The following is a 13,034-nucleotide window of genomic DNA, read 5'->3' on the forward strand; positions in this document are numbered from 1 at the left end:
AATAAACAAAAGAGCGGGTCGCACAGCCAGATTTTCCATCATGGATTTTGTTTTCTGATGAATCCTGCTTTACACGGGATGGTGTCGTGAACCTGCACAACATGCACGTATGGGCGCATGAAAACCCAAGATGTACACGTGCCCACGCACATCAACAACGTTTAAGCGTAAATGTTTGGGCTGGTATTATCGCCGTTGATTGGCCCTTACCTTCTACCTGAACGCCTCGACGGAAATACCTATCGCATTTTTTTAGAAAGAGTTTTGCCGGATCTGATGGGTGACGTTCCAACCGCTACACGCCGAAACATCTGGTTTCAGCATGATGGAGCGCCTGCCCACTTTAGCTACGCTGTTCGAGAATACCTCGATAGGAATTATCCTAATCGCTGGATCGGTAGAGGCGGGCCAGTCCCATGGCCGCCGCGATCCCCCGACCTGACTCCCCTGGATTTCTACCTGTGGGGACAAATGAAGTCCATAGTGTACGAGGCACCTGTAACATCGGACATGGATCGCGTGAGCGGCAGCACGTGTCCGTGACACTCCTGGCCAATTTGAACGGGTTCGTGAATCCATGCGCCGACGCTGTGAAACGTGCATTGTGGCGAATGGAAGGAATTTTGAGCATTTGCTGTGATGTAATGATGTTTTATAATAAAAATCATATTAACACCGCTATCGATATCATTTTTTTTCTCCTCTTCCAAACCTGCACTTATCGCCCTCTAGCGGTCTCAGTTTTAATTTTCGGACACATGTTCCTATGTAAATCTTGTTCATCATGATATGACAGACCAGCATGCTAAGTTTGTAAACGACCTTTTGGGACACCCTGTATAAAGATAGTTTTGATCATTTTTCATTAATTTTTTTAATATTTTTCCATCTTTTTTTTTACTTTAACCGTCTTTAAACGTTTAATCACAGTTTAAAACTTTAAAGTGGAATTATTTTAATACTTTAGTCTTACATATTTTAAATAAATGACTCAAAAGTGTATGTAAAATTAAACTCCTTCTATTTATTAAAGGCAAAATTCAAACATTAAAGAAAAATATTTTTTGAGTGTGTGTAATTCTATTTTTAAAATTGACTTATATTATTGCTCTTTAGTACTAATCGTAGTACAATAAAATCTGTATAAAGTAACCATTTGTGGGAAACACTAAAATTCCACCTAGGCCAGTATTCAACTTACAAAGGAGTGGTTTAGTTGATTTGCCAGTTTGGTACTAGACAATTAAAATTAACTTAGACAGGTGATGAACAAGCAAAAATTGTTAACTATACAAGATTCCCTGCTTGTTAATATTTTGTTTTAACGGATGGAATACAGACTAAATGGATGCTTATTCCTCAGATTGTAATTATGTCTTTAATTAATTTTTCCTACGCGTAAATAACAATCGTGTTTAAATTATCTTTAAAAAAAATCAGCATGCATTTTGTATTTGTTTTCTGAATGCCATTTTTCATTAAAAAAAAAGACCCATAAGTAGAAATTTAATTTTACATTTCGCTTCTTTCAAAATTCTAATATTTTATGCATTAGGTGAAAAACGTTTTATCCTTTCCTTCGATGTTTCGTTTTTAGAATAAGTAATTCATTTTGCCTTTAAGTTTTTTTTTTTCAATATTTTTAACTGACGTCTAAAGTGTAACATTGCCTTATTTTAAAAAATATATTGTTTTTCTGTTATGGCAAGTGTCTTTCACAGTGAAAGAAAACTATAAAAAATTAGGTTTCTTTGCAACCCAAGTAAAAGAAACTCTCTTTCGAAAGGAAATATGAAATATTTAAACAGTTTCATAAGCAGTTTATAATTGAAATCTGGTTTAAATAATTGTATTTTTGAACTATTTAATACATCATTTTTAAATAAATGAAACTTAAAGAACAATTGGCAAAAAATGTGTATGAATTTCTTAAGAAATTAAAATAACTAGTTTTTCAATATTTAATGCTAATGAGTTCAATATAATCTAATTTTATAATTATATAAAGAAGTGTTGAAATCAGGCTTAGAAAAAAACCGGAAGACCAGTTTTTTAAAAACCGGATTTTGGTACTTTAAAAAAAATTAAATGTGTTATAATATTTTAAGTCGTTAATTGAAATTAACTAAACCAATCCAAAGTTTTTGCACGGTTCTAAACAATTTATTTTTATAGATATTTTTGAGGGAAATCTATGATGTCTAACCATTTATAAATCACGTATTTATTTTTATTTAAAGAAATGCTAACGAATGTTTGATGAAATGAACCATTAGTATTTAAACTTAAAAGTGGAAAATTTTTGTAAGAAAATTTAATATCCGAATCTTCTTCCTCTTGTAACTGCTTACATAATATTTAGATAAAACATAATCATGCAAAACTATATTATAATTGTATTTAATGTATTTACATGCTTATTTATTTACATTAAGTAGACCGGAAAGTAATGTCGTTTCGGCGAATTAAATATTCGTTAGTCTTAAAAACCAATTCATTTTTTTTTATCCATTTCGATTCATTTTTGATCTGGCATTGAAAGGTCGTTACTAACGAGGGTGAATACATTATTGATTAAAAATAAAATCTTGATAACAAATATCAAATGCGCCAAAACAGCATTACTTTCCGGTCCCCCTAATATATTTGCTTGCTTACTTAATATTTGAATAGAACGCAATAATGCAAAACAATCTTATCATTGTATTTAATGCATTTCATATCATAAATATTTCTAATTTTATACTATTGTAGTTTAATTTCTGCATTCTTTTTTGACAGAAATCTACAAAATAATAAATTCGAAAGCATTCCATCTGCATCATTCAAGCCCTTAGTAAACTTAGAAAATTTGTAAGTTACAGTTACTTCCGCATTACTATCTGTTAATACTTAATTTAAATCTATTATAAAAATTACTATAGAATTCTTAATGTGATTATATTCCCCGGCGTAATGTTAATTATTTCTATTTTAGATACTTCAGTTACAATCACATTTCATATGTTTCCAATCAATCCTTTGCATTTCTTCCCCGTTTAATTAAATTAGAATTAGATGGAAACAACTTTATGGAAGTACCAGTTGCGGCATTCCTCCTTCTCAACAAGCTTATTACTTTGTAAGTAAGAAATAGTTTACCTAATTAGTTATAAAGTTAACTTTGTTTACATAAAAAAGTTAGAAGATAATATAAATGGTATAAAATTTCAAGATTATTCCATAAAGAAAAAAGTTTGCTTCCAAATCTCACCTCTCATATGCATAAAAAAATAGAAGTTACAAAACATAAAAGTAGTTAATTATGCATGACAGGTGTCTTTTATAATTACTTTTAAAATGATGTTACATATAGCAAAATTGGAACTCAATCCAGAGATAAAACTATTTATGCAAAATGAAAAAGAACAAAAACTGGTAAGAAAATAATTTCGTTTTTAGGTTTTTCTTTCGGGAAAAAAATTATCGAAGACAACTAAGATTTTTTTCATAATTAAAACATGTATAAAACTGTTTGGGATTCGAAAAAAGTAAATAGTGTTGGATAGTTTATAATTAAGAACAGGGAGAACTTATTTTAATCCTCCCAAAAACCAGTTATAAATGAGATGTATTTACTAACTTTTCTTTTTCTGTTTTAATATCAGTCTTAGTTCATTTTATCACACACTAAGAAAAAAAGTATGATCAAAATTACCAGAATATGATAAAATTTACCGTGTTTCTGGCATCTCTATTGGAATGCCAAAAAGCACGGTGCTTTTTAACGGTTTTATGTTATGCGTTTACGTTATGCAACGGTTTGATTGCCGTGCTGTTTTGTAGTAATTTCATTAAGATACTTAGAGCATGCATAAAAAAAAAACTTTTTTTCCGTTTTGTATTTTTACAAAATGTGTGATAATAAGAACAATAATTCAGAAAACCAAAATTTTCAGTAAATTGTTTGCATACGGACGGAAAAAATTACCAAATAAATTATTTAAATACGATAGATTTTGGAATTATTGATAGAATTATGATTTTTTTCACTTTAATCTTTCTTAAAAATGGTACCTAATGCTATGGAATTGAACTGTAATTTTGTCTGAATTCGCTACACGAATAAATGTTAACTTGTTTTTTAATAAATCCTTTTTTTTCCAGAACATTTAATGCTACAATTTAAGAGAAAGTTTTAACTAAATTAATATTTAACAAAAGCTTTTTATACTAAGTTTTTATGAATTTATTAAAAACAAGAGCAAAATAATCATACTGAAATAAAATGTTTATTTTTTATAGACAAAATCTCATTAGGGAATAATATTGATCGCAACTTTGTCATTGTCTCTGAGAGAACGATCTTTGTCTATTATTAGAAAATTTAAAATGTAAAAGAAAATGAAGATCAATTTGAAAGCTCTGAAGAGCCTTTCGCGTTAGAGATTAATTTCACAAATTTACATTGCAAAACCTACTTTTACATCCTACTTTTCTGGACATTAATACTTTCTTCAAGATAATGCAACATGCTTTTAATTTGCAACTTTGTCTTAAAATGGAATTCGCTTTTTTTTCTTCATAGTAATTATTATCGTTATTAATATTTTAAATGCCATTCATATAAAAACTGCAGTTTGCGTATTTCTTTTCAGAAACTTGGCATCCAATGACATCAGAAGTATCCCAAATTATGCCTTTCAAAATATGAACAAACTAACTAATTTGTAAGTACTTTCTTATTATTTGTAATTACTAATTATTAAATACAAACTTTATACTCCGTATTAAATAGTCTTGAGTATTTGAATTGGAAGAGTGATGAAAGCCACTTTCTAAATCTATGCACCATTTTTGTGAAGTAGAATGAAACTTTAACATAAAAACGAAAAAGTATTTTATACTTCATGGCTGTATTAGAGATTCAGATCTTCTTAATGGTCCTCTAATCGTTATTCAATGGGATGGAAAAGAAAATCACAATATGTTGCTTTTTGTTCCTTTCAGCTCTGTCTAGCGCAGCCACTATTCATACTAAAAATATATTGTATGCGCCCCTGAGGGTCATACGTTGGCAAGTTATTTAATACTTACTTATCCTCTTCATGCCGAACTGGCACATAAGGCCTCGAGTCCTTCTCTCCACACACCCCTGTCTTTAATCAGGCAACGAGCTTCTTCCCATCCAGTTAATCCTGCTCTACTAAGCTCTTCCTTAATGCATCTTTGCCATGTTGGACTCCGTCTCCCTCTTTTTCTCTTTCCGTCAGGAGCCCATGAGCTTGCAATATTTGCAAGTTCATGGCTGCCTGATGGAAAGAGAAAAATATTAATACTTACCCAGAGAAAGTTATTTTATTCTTACCCTGTAGTAATGATGAAATTCTTATTTTGATGAAAATTATAAAACTTAGATTTTAATAGTCGTCAAAATCTTGTATTTAACAGATATTTACAAAACAACTTTATAGAGTACGTGGGTCCAAATGCTTTTGACGGCCTTAACTCTTTGAAGTGTCTGTAAGTATGAATCAATTTATTAATACATTCTTGAATTCTAAACTCTTTTGCATATTTTTATTATTGATCGATTTATGCATAAAACTGCACACGTTTGCAGCAGCTGTTATTTAATGCATTCTATATCTTTTTTTTTTAGAGAAATCAATGGAAACGAACTATTAGAGCTACCTCTAGCCATCTCTAGTCTCTCTAATCTCAAAGAACTGTAAGATTTCTTTATGTTCGCAGTCAAATCTAAAATTTAGGATTTTTTTTAATATGATAAACTAATTGAATACACATTAAACTGTAATAACTTGGAAAAATTTTGTAATCGGTTAATTCATTCATAATTTTTAAATTTCGCGAAAATATTTCAAACTTAGTTTGACAGATTCTACTCAGAAAACATACGTAGATTTTAAAAGTGGTTATAGATTTTAAAAGTTTGAACAACTAAACAACTACTATTGCTTAAAGCAAATGAGTAGATTATTTGAAAAAGGGATATGCTCCACTTCAAAAATATTTCAGGCTTTTATAATAACCATTTATTTGCTTTACAGATAAATTAATAACGTCAATTAGTTTTTTTTTTAACTATTCTAGCTGTAGTAGTATCATATCATCATCTTAAATCTTTTTTTTTTCCTTATTCATAATGTAATCAACAATCGAAATATCTAGTTAGGAATCATTAAAATGCAAATGAAATGAAATTAATAGATATATTTTAATTCTTGGGTTTATACAATCAAAATTATAGTCAATAACAATTTAAAGAAGAAAAAAACAGTTTAAGACTCATACTTTTCTGCACAAAAAAAATGTGATTACGGAATAAATTGTTAGCTGTAAAGGAAAAAATTACTTTTCTGCGCAAAACGATTACTCTGTCTAAAAATTTGGCAACTCATAAAACTGGATTACAGTCCTATATTTCATTAGTCTGGTAAATCTTAGGTTTTACCAGTAAAACCTAGATTTTACCAAAGTGACTTCATAAAAGTCAGAAGTTTGTTTTAGTATGGTTACATATCGGTTTTTTACTAAGCCTTTGGGGTAAAACAAAGGAGTTACTAATCCACTTAGGTAAATCCGAGGTATTACTTGTAAAAACAAGAATTTATTAGACTTCTGGCATTTGCAGTAACATATTAACTGTTTCAATTTGATTAAAAAATGTGACTTGAGTTCTTTTTGAGAAAAAAGTATTCAAATATTTTGCCGGAGTATTATTAAAAGTAGATACGCGAAATATGCTAAAATAATGGTCATAATTTCTACTTTGATAATTCAATATTGTTTTAAGAAATAGTCTCACCAAATTTTAAAGTAAGTAAAGCAATGAAGAAAATAGAAAAGATAAAGGTAAGTTATTTGAAAATCTAGCCTGTGGAGTTATAAATGTTTCCCAAAGAGAGCATGAGTTGTGGCAAGAATAATTTGAAGAAAGTTGAGTCCCTTGGAGTTTTAAAACCAGGTAAATAGCATCAACTCTATAGACAAATCACAAGGACGTTCGCTATATCTACAGATGATTACGAGAACTAGGTAACGCAAAAATGTTTTTAATTAATTCGTAATATCTGTACTATTTATGCTCAAGCATTCATATACTCATTTAATAATGTAGATAAGTGACTATATTGTAATAAGAATTAAATTGTATTTTGATTATACATCCATCTGTATTAAAAACCATAACATATATACATCCATTAATATTAAGTATTTTATCTTTAAATTTTTTTTAAATCTATTTGCACATCTATTTTGATGGAATATTTTAAAGTACTTAAATATTTTAAGATATTCCCAAGTACTTTACATCTAATATAAAAAATATTAGTTATGAGTTCTAATCTTGCTTTAGAATTTATGATCCTGTTTGTGTAGAAATTATGATTATCTTAATTTAAAATTGATGATCATCTTGCTTTAGAAATTATGATCATCTTGCTTTAGAAGCATATTCTAATTTAAAAATTGATAACTTTTTAAAACTGATGTTGAGAAAAATAATTTATTTTACTATATTAGCACCAATACTACCGAAACAAAGCATTGATATTATCGAAATTATGTATAGATAACATTGAATCAATATATGAATATTTTTAGCGCAAAATGTCGATATTACTAGATATTTTATAATATCGTTTCAAAATTCTGAGTCATGTTTTAAATAAATAGTACTAAGTTAATATTGACATTGATTTGTGTTTATGTAAGTACAATCTACCTGTTTTGGTACTTATATAGGGTTGCCAACTACTTCTCTTTTTGCAAAATATTTATAGAGTGGTTGAAATTAAAAAAGTAAGCTTTTAAAACGTTTGAAGAATTTACCAACAATTTAAAAGTCTCGCCATAAAATAGCTAAAACATAACAGCTTCTTATATGAACTTTTGAATCATTTACTTGTTGAGGTGTGGAAAATAACTTTAAAATATTCTAAATAATATTCTATAAAATATTTCCAAATCAAAATTATAAAACAATGAATCCCACATTAAAACATAAACTTATCTACCCCTAGAAGAAATTTTTCAAAAAGCGTAGAAAGTTGTCAGCTCTTATTACATAAGTAACTGCTGTAGGTAAAATTAATAAAACAAATGAAGCATATTCTTAAGAGGTTGAATTTAATTTTCTGTGATTCCGATAGGGCAGAATGTAAGTATTTTACTATAAGAAGAATTTACTTCGCAGCGATATTTAACTTGGTAACAGATAAGGAAAAATGCGAAAAAATTAAATTTATTTTAGCTGCATTATTCAATTAACCATTAGGATTAACCGTTAAGTAAGAGTCATCGCTCACCACAGTTAACTAGTCGTATTTAGTGGTCAAAACTAGCAGATAATGGTTAAATATGGCTCGATAAGAACACCTAATAGCTCTGTAATTTTTACCGAAGTGCTTGGTAATGATTTTGGTAGTTATAACAATAAATTATAATTTCATATGTGAAAAAATTTGGAAAATGTGGTAAAATCTGGTAATTCTATATTTTTACCTTAGAGCCTGGCATAAAAACCATTTATTCGGTTAAATTTATTTTTCAGTTTTGTATTTTTTACTAAATTTGTAGTGATAAGAACTATAATTTTGAAAGCCGGAATATCCGGTAAGTCCTTACCATAAAAATGGAAAAATTCCCTAATGAATGGTTTAAATACCGTAAAGTACGGTTATTTTACCAGAATTTTTTCTCCGTGCAATACTATTGAAAAGAAGTATCGATGTTGAGTATTACTAGTATCGTAAAGTCTTATTGATAGTATTGATAAACGTTTAATGTTACTAAGTAAAGAGAATTTATCATTAAATAAGATGGAAAACTATTAATAAGATGGTTTTAAGAAAAAAAGTATTTTGTCAAGATCTTCCTGGTGTTTCGATACAGGCAAAAGTGAATTCAACTTGCTTTTGCTCAAATTTTTTTTATCATACTTGGTGCATATTATGTTTCGTAATTTTTTTAAACAATTTTTTTCCATCTATTATCATTTCCTCTGCTTCCTTAAAATCTATAAGATTAGATCTGGTTTGAATTTTTCCTTGCAGAACTTTCTCGAACAATAAGATCAAATATTTGTCAAAGTCAAGTTTTCAAGCTAATCATCAACTAACATCATTAGAATTCTCTGGAAATCCTCTTGAATCATTCGAAAAAAGCACATTTTCGCAGTTACCACGTCTGAAAAAGTTGTAAGTAGAAACAAAAAACTTTCTTTTTTTTAAATTTGAATTCAAATTTTTCTTTTATGTTCTAAGCCTAGTTATAACGAGCAATATCTCACCGAATTGTAAATACAATGATTAAATAGTAAATAAATATGGTATCAACGTGAAAAACATTTGACTTAATGATCGGATTTTCACGTATAAAGATTCACTCTGAGTTGCTCAAAAGGCAAATTTTTAATATTCTAATTAGTTAATCCTAACTACGAATTAAGTTATGAAATCAGACTCAAATATGTACGTTCTCTGAATGATCATACTTTTTAATAACTGTCAATTTTTACTCTTTCCAAGAATAGTTTTCCCAAATAATAAAACAATATAATTTGAAAAAATGGTTATAGGTTTAAATATTTTTATAATTTGTTTTAATATTAATATTAATTCATTTTAATATTTTAAAAATTAAGCATATCTTCACAAGGTTATCATGCATTTATGTCTGGTGCTTAATTTAGATAGATGTAGAGGAGGTTAAAATAGTTTAAGTAGAAAAATAAAAGTTTTGTTATCACATTAAATATGAAAACAAAAACTTCAGAAAAATCTGTAAGAATTGACAGCTATGCTATTTAAGTTATTAAATAATTTTTAATGAATTCATATTTTTTGATCTTCAAAGCAGGATTACTATGATTTAAATCATATAATTTAAATTGTGATTAAAATTGCGATTTAAATCACTTGATTTTTTATAGAAAAAAAATCATTCATTTAAATCAACAGCAAATTTTTTTTTGAAAAAAAGCTAATTTAAGTAGAAAATATTTTACTGAATATATAATTATAATTTATAAATATATTATTTTGGTTGTGTACTTTTTAATTCTAATTTCCCTTGTAATAAAATTTTTGTTAAAAGAATTAAGGAAAAGGAGATGTATATAGAATATTATATTTATAGACTAATAAATTAAAAAAACTGAAAGTGGATAAGAGAGACATGAAACTTTAAACTTATTTTTCATTAGCTGTATTCATATTACTTTAGAGGTAATAAAAATGTTTCAATTATAACCATTTAGTTTTGTGTTTATTTAAATGCAAGCGATTTTGCTTTTAAAACTTGTTAAATATGAAGTTAATGTACAGTGTACAAAATAAAAAATAGACCACCCTGAATAATTTTTGATCGTATGATCGGATCCTCACGAAAATCCGATCATTAGATCAAAAGTTATTCAGGTTGGTTCGTTTGTTATCTTGCCCATTGTACTACATCAATAATAAAGAAAAAAAATTTCTACTCGTAGTAACTTAGAATATTTTTTTTCAATAATGATTCCTGATCTAAACTTACTTACTCTTTGTTGGATACATGATTGACAAATTGCTTTCCTGTCTTTTAAAATTTTAGGATGTTGAGCTTGAGTAAAAATAAACATTTAATTTATTCAGGTATTAGTTTTTAAGGATTAAATAGTAATTTAAACTATTTTAGTTTGAAATATTTCCTGTTTCAACTATAATACTGTTTTAATTTATTACTAGTATATTTTAACAAATATTTTGGATAGTAAATGTTAAAAAAAATCAAGAAGTCTTATTTAAATCTAAAAAGCAGATTCGATTCAAATCAAACCTGATTTTTTTTTCTAAAAAAATCATGATTTCTTGCCAACCCTGCTTCAAAATATATAGGGATCAAAAGTATTTTCACAATAGTATGTCTTAAATACTGGAAGCGAGATTTATTATTCTGCCCTAAAAGATTTTTGTTCAATTTTTAATCGATTTTTTAAATTTTTATCCAGGAAAAAAAGAAGAGAGTCAGGCTTCCTTTATGTTATTATTTTTTTTGTTGCGTTTTACTTCATATCTAGGAAATTAAAAAAAAATGCAATAAGAATACAATTACAATGCAATTAAATTTTGAACAAACGATTATTTTTAGTAATTGTTTATTGAAGTTTAATCAGTTAAAAGATGTTTTATGAATCAAAATGAATAAAAATAGTCCAAAGAAGTGATTAAAAAGCAAATGAAGAATTTACTTTTCAACTTAGTTTACAATCTGCTACTAAGTTGTCAACTGCACATGAAAAGATTTTGTGAATCTGCCAAAAAAGATTTTGACTGATAGAATTCCAGCTAGCCCCATCTGCTCCATAAATTAATTTTTTCAGGGGGTTACAACTAACTTGTACAAGGTGAATCAATAAACAATACAAGACACAAATCCTATTCTAAACAATGTTCGCCATTTTCACACTGTCTATCGTTTCAGAAATAAACAGTTCTTAAATCGATAGTAAAACATTTATTCTCCCTGTATTCTGATATGTTTTCCTGAAATAAATAGCATTGAAATTGATTACAGAAAGATTTTATTAATATGCATTCAATTTAACAATTGGTTATTGTAAAGTTAATACTTAAAAGTTTCTGTAAACTGATATACTTAGCTAGAACACTTCCTAAAATTTCAGAATGTTTGGATACTATCTGTTAATTCATAGAGAAGAGTAGAAATTCCATCCTCGTGAATTACTTTTGGCCCATTTCACTCGGAATAAATTATTTAGGGTTGAATTAAAACTGTGGTACTCACTATATTATTTTATAAATAAAGTATGAGTTTCTCATTTCTAACGACCAAAGTATTCTTAAGATTACATTTTATAGTTTAGGTTAATCATTATTATTATAACATTATAGTTAACTTAAACTTAGTATTACATTACCAGTAAAGATATAATTCTTTATTAAAATCTAATAAAAAGTGTTTTATGCTTTTTATTGTTTATTATATAAATATAAATCAAGTTTAAATGAAAGGAAACAGTTGGCGCCTTTTATTGAGATGTATTTCATAAGTATAAGCCAAATATAAATATAAAGTTCATTTTGCTTCTATTGATATAGGATATAAGAATAAATCAAATTTAAATACGAAGTACTTAACACATTGTATATCTAACAGTTTTATAAATTATAATCAAATTTAAATCTGAAATTTTTTATGCCTTTCATTGATGGTTGCATTATGGCTCCTCTAGAAAAGTTATAATCAAATTTAAGTCTGAAATTTATTATGTTTTTTATTAATGACCGTTTTATAAGTTTTTAATACCTTCTACTCATACTTATTTAATAAGTTATAATCAAATTTAAGTCTGAAATTTTTTATGCCTTTCATTGATATCCGTTTTATAAGTTTTTTATACCTCCTACTGATACTTATTTAATAAGTAATAATCAAATTTAAATAAAATTTTCGCCACTGGACATTTTTCATTGCAATTAGGTCATCAAGTGAAATACAATAAACTGACTTTGCTAATAAATTTGAAATATTTTGGATATTTAAGGAAAGCATTATATGTCAATATTTATAGGGGTTTAATTCAAATCTTATTTTTATTTTTTTATTGTTTCCCTCTAACAACTCCTCTAGAAAAAGTGCAAACTTCTGGTAAATGTTTTGAAGACATTTACAGATCATAAAGCTAAGAACCGATTTGCTTTAATTTTTTAAAGATATCTCAAATTTTATGTTGCTTTATTTCGTTTTTAATTAAAATTTTTTCAACTAACAAAAAATTCCTGAATCAATAAAAAAGTTTGCACATTGCGCTATGAAAATATACAAAACACAGAAAATTTCAAACTGCTGTATACCAAATAAAGCCAATAATATCTTACCGAAATTTGATCACAACCTTCTAAAATAATTGTGTTAATAGTTCACAATCGCCCTTCTTACCTCCATAAGTAGAGTTTGCATCATCGTACACTCATCTTAAATGTTTTGAACATACAAGTTTATAGTTCTTTCCGAATCATTCTCTCTAA

General features: G+C 27.4%; 1 protein-coding gene across 1 annotated transcript in view; it reads left to right on the plus strand.

The window, feature by feature from the left end:
* Positions 1-13,034, plus strand: part of LOC107452618 (leucine-rich repeat-containing G-protein coupled receptor 5) — a 210,505-nt gene that overhangs the window by 164,860 nt on the left and 32,611 nt on the right. The window contains exons 4-9 of the mRNA XM_016069153.3: positions 2,782-2,853; positions 2,978-3,121; positions 4,638-4,709; positions 5,431-5,502; positions 5,642-5,710; positions 9,060-9,203. Of these exons, the coding sequence (XP_015924639.2) occupies positions 2,782-2,853; positions 2,978-3,121; positions 4,638-4,709; positions 5,431-5,502; positions 5,642-5,710; positions 9,060-9,203 (573 nt within the window). The remainder of the gene's footprint in view (positions 1-2,781; positions 2,854-2,977; positions 3,122-4,637; positions 4,710-5,430; positions 5,503-5,641; positions 5,711-9,059; positions 9,204-13,034) is intronic.

This window comes from Parasteatoda tepidariorum, chromosome X1, assembly GCF_043381705.1.
Source record: "Parasteatoda tepidariorum isolate YZ-2023 chromosome X1, CAS_Ptep_4.0, whole genome shotgun sequence".
NCBI classification, from domain to species: domain Eukaryota; kingdom Metazoa; phylum Arthropoda; class Arachnida; order Araneae; family Theridiidae; genus Parasteatoda; species Parasteatoda tepidariorum.